The sequence below is a fragment of the Myotis davidii genome, unplaced genomic scaffold, assembly GCF_000327345.1.
Source record: "Myotis davidii unplaced genomic scaffold, ASM32734v1 scaffold444, whole genome shotgun sequence".
NCBI lineage: Eukaryota > Metazoa > Chordata > Mammalia > Chiroptera > Vespertilionidae > Myotis > Myotis davidii.
The window spans coordinates 943,652-953,031 of record NW_006294767.1 but is presented as its reverse complement, the minus strand read 5'-3'; the positions used below and the strand labels follow the sequence as shown (position 1 = coordinate 953,031).

Genomic DNA, 9,380 nt, shown 5'->3' with positions numbered 1-9,380 from the left:
TGAGGGACATTCTACACAATATCTGATCAGTCCTCCTCAAAACCCTCCATGTCAGGAAAGACAATAGGTGTCTGAGATACTGTCTGAGTTAAGAAGAGCCAACGGAGACTGGACAGCTGCATAGTGTGGCCCCTGGATGGGATGCTGGCACAGAAAGAGGACATTAATGCAAAAACTGGAGAAATACAAAGAAAGCCTGGAGTTCAGTCACTTGAAACATAAAAATGTAGGTTTCTTAGTTATGACAAAGGTTCCATGGTAATGTAAGATTTTAACAATGGAAAGCTAGTGAAGGGTATATAGCTCTTTGTACTATCTGCAGTTTTTCTTTAAATAAAAAACCAGTCCAAAATAAAAGTTTATTGAAAAAGAAAAAAAAGACATAATAGATGCTTTACCTTTATTCCACTATGTATAACTGTTTTGTAGGATCAGAAAATATCTGCTGCAAAGGTGTGCTATGCAGTCTCTTAAGGCCGGTCTCTGTTCCTAAATGTAGAAGTATGGTCTGGATTCATGTTAAGAAATGGGAAATTCTTAAGACATGACATGGATGTGAAGAACACTGACTGACCTACTCTACGCTAGGACAAAACAAAGTCAGGACCCATTTGGAATCACGTACTGTGGTCTGACATAGACATCTCTAGCATCATGTCACTTTCATTCATTTCAATTTCAAAGGTTTCTTCCAAAGAAGGTCTGGAATCTGGAGTTTTCCTTGAGGTTTCCAGTGGTGTAAGCCCTGTTTCTTCTGTAGTCTGTTTTTCTACTTCAAATTCCCTGAAATCCCACGGAGGTGAAATAATGTTTTTTAGTGTCTTCATTGTATGCACATCAAAGTCATAACATTTTAATTTGTCTTTAATGTCTGCTCCTAAAAAGAAACAGCATAATAAGAACAAAATAAGAAATTCCATTATTTCACTGTCATTTCCATTATTACATAACACAGCCTTTATCATTTAAGTCAAATGGTACTTTTAAGAGTACAAGTAAAGCTCAGAAGGAAAAAATGTTTCAATCATTTTCCTCCTTTTTTATTTTATTTTATTATCACAAGAGACAACTGGGAAGGCTTCTAGAAGTACATGCAGTTTCAAGCTCTAGCATGGCTCAATAGCCATCCCATTCCTAAAACCACTTACATAATGAAAGGAACCTGTGGCATTTTTTTCTCGACTAATAGATAAAAACTGCCTGTTGGCATTTTGGCATTGGTATATAGACACAAGTCTTATGTATATAAAAGCCACAGTGAAGAGAAATATATTTTCCACATATTAAAATCTTTAGAATGAAAAAAGGACTTTCAACACATGTATGACATTCAATCATTTCCGACATAAAAACATGACAATTTTACACAGTACAAACCAATAGGTGTTTTGATAATGACATATAAGCCTTCTAAAAATATATTTTTATTTTGTACTATTTTGTACATCATAGTGACTATCCTATATAATAAAAGCCTAATATGCTAAGTGTCCAGTCGTCCATTCAACCAATCAAAGCGTAATATGCTAATGATATGCTAAGGCTCAACTGCTCACTATGACGTGCACTGATCACCAGGGGGCAGACGCTCAACACAGGAGCTGCCCCCTGGTGGTCAGTGCACTCCCACAGATGGAGTGCGGCTCAGCCAGAAGCCAGGATCATGATTGGCGAGTACAGTGGTGGTGGTGGGAGCCTCTCCCACCTCCATGGTAGCGCTAAAGATGTCCAACTGCCGGCTTAGCCATGGGCCTAAGCCGGCAGTTGGACATCCCCCGAGGGCTTCTGGACAGCGAGAGGGCACAGGACAAGCTGAGGGACCCACCCCCACCCCAAGTGCTCGAATTTCGTGCACCAGTCCTCTAGTAGTTAATAATATTGTATTATATATTTGAAAGTTGCTAAGAGAGTAGATCTTAAAAATTTTAGCATAGCCAGCACCGGTTTGGCTCAGTGGATAGAGCGTCGGCCTGTGGACTGAAAGGTCCCAGGTTCGATTCCGGTCAAGGGCATGTACCTGGGTTGCGGGCACATCCCCAGTAAGAGATGTGCAGGAGGCAGCTGATCGATGTTTCTCTCTCATCGATGTTCCTAACTCTCTATCCCTCTCCCTTCCTCTCTGTAAAAAATCAATAAAATATATTTAAAAAAAAATTTTAGCATAAGAAAAAAATTCTGTAATTATGTACAGTTCATGTTAACTAGACTTATTGTGGTGCTCATTGTGCAATACATCAAATATTGGATTATTATGTTGTATAGCTGAAACTTATATGTTACATGTCACTTATACCTCAATAAAATAAAAAGCAGTACAGGACATAAAATCATAGAGGAGACTTCTAAGTGTAGTGAATGGTAGACTTGGAAATCTCCTCTGTAAAATCATTATCTTTGTGAAGACAGGCAAAACATCTGCCTTATTCAGTATTGTATCTCCAGATCTCACTTAGCTGTATAGGAATTTTGCATTTAAGCCTCACAACTTGGCCAAATGAAGAAACATACTCAGATGTGCCCCAAAACCACAGGGCTACTGAGTGGCAAAACTGAGATTTCAACCTAGGTTCTTCAGGATGCCAAAAGTCAAGCTTCTTTTTTCCTTTTTTAACTTTAAAAAACTGAGTCATAACCTACAAACCACAAAGTGTGCACAGCTGGATGAATTCTCACATATGTATAAACCCACATAATCACCACCAGACCCAAACAGAGCACTGCTGGCTCCAAGAAAACTACCTCATGCTGCTTCCAGTGAATACTTCCCTTTCTAAGCCAGAAGTAATCACTGCTTTGATGTTTGCATCATCAATGATTAGTTTTGCTTATTACTAATCTTCATATAAATGAAATTAATCAGTAAATATTGTTTATTTTGGTCAAAATCTGTGAGATTCATCTATATTACGTGATTCAGTAGTTAGTCCTTTTAATTTTAATTGTGTAGTATTTTTTTGTATAAATATACCATAATTTATTTCTCCATTCACCTATTGGTGGACATGTGGTAATTTCCAATTAGATGCCTTTAAGAATAAAGCTAAGGTCCTAGCTGGTTTGGCTCAGTAGACAGAGTGTCAGCCTGTGGACTGAAGGGTCCCAGGTTCGATTCCAGTCAAGGGCACACGCCCGGGTTACGAGCTCGATCCCCAGGGGAGGCTGCACGAGGTTGCAGGCTCGATCCCCAGTAGGGGGTGTGCAGAAGGCAGATCAATGATTCATTCTCATCATTCATTTTTCTCTTTGTCCCTCTCCTCCCTTCTTTGAAATCAATAAAAAGTATATTTTTATAAAAAAGAAAAAAGAATAAAGCTAAGAACAATCTTATGTGTGAACTTGGGCTTACTGAGGCCCTTGTTTCTGTTGGGCATATACTTGGGAGTAGAACACTACATATTAAGGTCAGTAATGCCCTAATAAGTCACACCTCCTGACACCTTTGCCACTCTTGAATAACCCCCTCCCAGGTTGACGCAGCACTTAATCACATGACTCCTTTTGATGAAGAGAATGTGATGGAAGTAATTTTGTGTAACTTCCGGCTTTAAAGAGGGCTGGAATTTTACCTCTTGTCCTTCAGAACCCTGAGACCACCATGCTATGAAGAACTGCGATAAAAGACCATGGAGAGGCCCAATAGTGTCAGCTGAGGCCCCCCACCTGTGTATGAAGCCATCTCAGATCATCAGCCCTGCCAAATGCCTGCAGACCATAAATGCATAACTGAATGAGACCATCAAGAACCAAGTTTGAAAAATAATACATTTTTATTGGAGTGGTTTGTTAAGCAGCAACAGATAACTGATATAATAGGCCTGTTTAACTTTAGTAGGTATGTTAAACAGTTTTACCTGTTTATAACCCTCCTGATAATAAAGTACATATAAGAGTTCTAGTTATACTGTATCTATACTACACCAACACTAGGTACTATCAGTATTTCTAATTTTTAGCCATTCTGGCAGATGGGCAGTGTTATCTCATTATGGTTTCAATTTCATTTCCCTAATAAGTAAGATATTAAGCATCTTCATTTGCTTTGTAACTATATGGATATTCTCTTTGGTGAAGCTCTTGTTCAAGTATTTTGCCTGTTTTTGATTAAACTTTAGCTTACCGCCGAAACCGGTTTGGCTCAGTGGATAGAGTGTCGGCCTGCAGACTGAAAGGTCCCAGGTTCGATTCAGGTCAAGGGCATGTACCTGGGTTGCGGGCATATCCCCAGTGGGAGATGTGCAGGAGGCAGCTGATCGATGTTTCTCTGTCATCGATGTTTCTAACTCTCTATCTCTCTCCCTTCCTCTCTGTAAAAAATCAATAAAATATATTTAAAAAAAAATAATTTAAAGAATTATGAGCACTGTAGTGTGAATGTAAACCAACTTAATATTCTACTAAAATATAAATATGCTATATCCTGCATTATAAAATATTAAGGCCAGAGCCCTTTATCAGGAAAATGTCTCTAAGATTTTTCCATTATGCAATTAAGTTAATTCTTATATATCACAGTGCTCTGCACATATTCTGTAATAGTATTTTGCATATAGCAAATATCCAACTTTAAACTCAATGAATACTTAATGAGTCATTAATTCTCACAGCATTGTTCTAACAAAAAAAAAAGGGAGTTTCTTGATATTAATGTAGTTAGAATGGTAGGAAAAAATAAACCTAGAACCTCACACAAAATTTTGAGAAACCGAAACAGAGATATATAACAATCTATAAAATGGACTATGACATCAATAATAATAATTGTAATCTTACCAATATAAGCTTCAGAATCACCAATGTACATTTCAATGCAATGACCAAGCATTGTAACAGAAAATGTATCATCTCGCCTAAGTCCAAGGGCCTGCCAGGAAAGATTCAGCATGGTTATTACAAGAAAATATATTTTCTTCTCTTTTATTTTAAAATATTCTTGCTAAACTGAATTCAATATACTCTAGGGAATCTCAGGTGTGAGTAGAAGGAGGTTGTTAGTGGGGATACAGCTAAAACAAGAGTAGCCATTAGTTAATGAATGTTGAAGTTGGGTGATGGTATGTGAAGGGTCATTACACTATTCTCTGTATTTTTTTATGTTTAAAATTCCCCTCCTCCAAAAAATTTTTAAAAACTTTATGTCCACATGGAGCACTGTGATTTGGTGACCAAGTTAATGGCACAGGCTAGATCACAAACCTTGTGAGGGGAGACACAGAAGATATATGATTTGTGGCTGTTGTCTAAAACTTTCTGTTGACAGCATAAAATTTGCAGAGTCAATGTCTTTGGCTAACAGGGGTGGGGAACATCTGGCTTGCGGGCCATATTAGACCAATAAGATAATTTGATCTGGCCCTGCCAAGGCATTAGGGGTGAGTTAATTAAATGTATGACCAAATATAGCAGGATAATTTTTAAGTTGATAGTTCTGTATGGCCCATGAATGATGTTTTAAATATTCAAATGGCCTTTGGCAGAAAAAGGGTTCCCTACCCCTGGAGAAGGAACCTGAGTCAATAGCAGGGTGTGCTGGCACCACGACACTACTTTGGGAAAACAGGGTTATCACCTGGTACAAAAGTGATTTAGAAGAACCACACTCTGAATGTGAAGAACTGAATATCTTAACTATTTATTTCCCTTATATTTTCTTTTTATGTTGGTACTTGAGTGATCCCTGAAAAAAATCTATATGCTAATATATCCAATAGAGCATGTTTTAAGTACAAAACAGTTGACAGGAAATAATTATCTTAAAGTTTAAGTGGCAGTGATTGTTTTATTTTTGTGGTCAACTTGCTTATTAATGGCATCTTAGATTAGATGAAGCACAGCATATAGATTAAGGAGAGATTCTTTCCTTGTAATAAATGCATATTGTTTTGTTCATATGTTTAAGTGATCTAAGGAAATTAATTATAACTCATAAATGGACTAAAAAAACCCACTAGAATTTCCAAAGGGTTCTCACTGTGCAACACAAACTCCCTGCCTAGAATAACGCCCGGCTCAGACTGGGCTGACAGACATCACTGGACACTACTATATCTCACTGCACACATAAGACAAGTCTCACATTTGTTTCTAATTTATTGAATATTGCACAACATACTTTTCTCTGCAAAGAATAAAATATAAGGTCACCTAAAGAATTTTAAAACGGCAAAGTAACAAAACATTGCTTACAAAAGATCTTTTTTTTTTTTTGTAAAGTGGTAAATGTTAACCAGATTTAAAATTAGGTACAAACAAAAGACATACTGTATGGAAATAGTCCACAGCATTTTCAAAGTTGCCCATCAGACTATGGATATACCCTATGGCAGAATAGGTGGATGCATTTTGCGGAATTAACACCAATGCCTGACGGTGATAATCCAATGCCTCAGCATACTTTCTGTGAGAGAAGAGAGAGAGGGAGTTGGGGAGGGGAGGAGAATGGGAAGAAAGAGATAAAACAATTAGTGAGTACAGTAAAAGTAGTAAATACTAAGTCTAAGATGAGAATACCTATTAAAAACATAAATACTTTTCTATACTAGAACAGTGATGGCGAACCTTCTGAGCTCGGTGTGTCAGCATTTTGAAAAACCCTAACTTAACTCTGGTGTCGTGTCACATATAGAAATTTTTTGATATCTGTAACCATAGTAAAACAAATACTTATGTTTTCGATATTTATTTTATATATTTAAATGCCATTTAACAAAGAAAAATCAACCAAAAAAATGAGTTTGCGTGTCACCTCTGACACGCATGTCATAGGTTCACCATCACTGTACTAGAATAACAGTCTAGACCAGCGGTTCTCAACCTGTGGGTCACGACCCCTTTGGGGATCGAATGACCCTTTCACAGGGGTCGCCTAAGACCATCGGAAAACACATATATAATTACATATTGTTTTTGTGATTAATCACTATGCTTTAATTATGTTCAATTTGTAACAATGAAAATACATCCTGCATATCAGATATTTACATTATGATTCATAACAGTAGCAAAATTACAGTTATGAAGTAGCAACGAAAATAATTTTATGGTTGGGGGTCACCACAACATGAGGAACTGTATTAAAGGGTTGCAGCATTAGGAAGGTTGAGAACCACTGGTCTAGACTGTTAACTGATAACAGTACTTCATATCCACTTTTGCGTATCTTAACACCTCATTGACATGTACTTTCCTGCCTGCTCACTCAGCCAGCTGAGGGTACTCCTGCAGGGGTATTGCTGCATTCCTCCTGGTGCTTAATAGGAGACTGAAGCCAGCACCTAATCCCTGACACTTAGGCCTGTGCCATATCACACGGTAAGGCCTCTTTATGTGAAGTTAAACCTCCTACACCAGAGGTGGTGAAAGGCAACTCAAGAGGTTTGCTTTAAGGTCAAAAGGAGTTACTTGGAAGAGCATTTTCAGAAGTTCTCTGGAATACTTTCCCTGTAAAATCTTTTCTGAAAAAAAGGTTTTGTGCACAATAAAGTTTGGGAAATGATGCAGCTCATAATACATAGTAAAGACTCCCAAGAAATCCTGAAACAGAAAACCCATTAAATTTTGAGTAACCTAGAGTCTACCAAATTCATTTAACTAAAGAATTTATTTTCATTTTTTTAAAATATATTTTATTGATTTTTTACAGAGGAAGGGAGAGGGATAGAGTTAGAAACCTCGGTGAGAGAGAAACATTGATCAGCTGCCTTCTGCACACTCCCTACTGGGGATATGCCCGCAACCAAGGTACATGCCCTTGTCTGGAATCGAACCTGGGACCCTTGAGTCCTCAGGCTGACACTCTATCCACTGAGCCAAACTGGTTAGGACCAAAGAATCTATTTTCAACTGCCATCTGTTTCTCACACCACAAAACTGTTATCAAGCGGAAAACAGTGAGATAGAATGTAGACATCCTATATCATAAAAGGCTAATATGCAAATTGTCCCCTCAGGAGTTTGACCAGGAGTTCGATTGCTTGCTATGATGTGCGCTGACCACCAGAGGACGGCACGGACCATGGCAGGCGACCAGTGGTTGCAGGGTGCTGAGGGAGTGAGGGAAGGAGGCAGGGAGGCAGGGAGGTGGGGAACCTGATTGGCCCTGATAGCCAGCCAGGCCTAGGGACCCTACCTGTGCACATATTTCGTGCACTGGGGCTCTAGTGGTTTTATACTATCCTAATTCTTCTAAATTAATTTTGAACATTAAAAATTATTTAATATAAGAAAATAAAAGTGATTATAATTCTTGATATAGTACTAAAAATTATTCCTAAAAATTATAAGATTACTGAAAATTATATATTATTATAAATTAACGATAACAAAAACAACTATTTTTCCACAAAAATATGGAAAAGGCTAAAGAATGTAACAATGAAAATTAAGTTCACTTTCAGTCACAAGAATATTTCTGAAAATACTTCACTTACTTAAGTTTTCTGCAGACATGCCCCAAGTTGTTCAACAAAGGTTCCCATTTGTCAACAGTTACCTGAAACACAGCAACATCAAACCCATGACTTCCAGATGTCACTTTTCCACCTACCTGTTTGCACTGCATTATTTCATTCATCTATGTGAGTTGGACTCTCTCCTGGTGCTTGCACAGCACTAAGCAGGATTATTTGCTGTTTTTTCCATCTTTCTTTACTACTACTGAGACTTCCTGAGGATATTATTATTTTACTTAAATATTTATTTATCACTCTGTCTGGTGTGGCTCAGTTAGTAGAGCATTACCCCATGCACCAAGAGGTCGCCATTTTGATTCCTGATCAGGGCACATACCCAAGTTGTGGGTTTGGTCCTTGAGGGTTTGGTCCCTGGGGGTTGGGTCCCCAGACTGGGGTGGGGGTTAGGGGGATGGGGGGAGAGAAAGGGACAGAAGGCAACCGCTTGATGTTTCTCACATTGATGTTACTCTCTTTCTCGCCCTCTCTCTCTAAAATCAATTTAAAAAAACCACATTTTTAAAAGAAATTACTGATTGGTTGATTTTAGAGAGAGAGAGAGAGAGAGAAAGAAAACCATTGATTGGTTGTTCCACCCATCTTTGCATTCATCGTTTGATTCTTATAGGTGTCCTGGCCAGGGCCCCGAGAACATTATTTTATTAGCACAATTTGTCATAGGGCCCATCTATGTTGAAGAAGTTCAAATTTTATATCTCCAGCTCAGAGCTTTATATTCTGTCTACTAAATATTTCTACTTAGACATCTCACAAGCACTTCAAATTCAATGAGCCACATGCTAAACTCTTATTGTCGCTCTCTTGCCATCCCAGCTCCCTAACCTCACCTCCTCCTGAGAGCCCTCACAGTACATGGCACCCATGTCATACCTGACCCCTCCAAGGAATCACCAAGGCTTGTTCATCAGCCTT

General features: G+C 38.2%; 1 protein-coding gene across 1 annotated transcript in view; it reads right to left on the bottom strand.

Moving 5' to 3' along the window:
• Positions 1-340: 340 nt before the first annotated feature.
• CDC16 (cell division cycle 16) overlaps positions 341-9,380 on the bottom strand; it is an 88,277-nt gene continuing 79,237 nt past the window's right edge. The window contains exons 18-21 of the mRNA XM_015567560.1: positions 8,427-8,488; positions 6,259-6,394; positions 4,771-4,861; positions 341-877 (exon numbers count right to left, since the gene is read on the bottom strand). Coding sequence (XP_015423046.1) covers positions 618-877; positions 4,771-4,861; positions 6,259-6,394; positions 8,427-8,488 — 549 coding nt within the window. The 3' untranslated portion in view covers positions 341-617. The remainder of the gene's footprint in view (positions 878-4,770; positions 4,862-6,258; positions 6,395-8,426; positions 8,489-9,380) is intronic.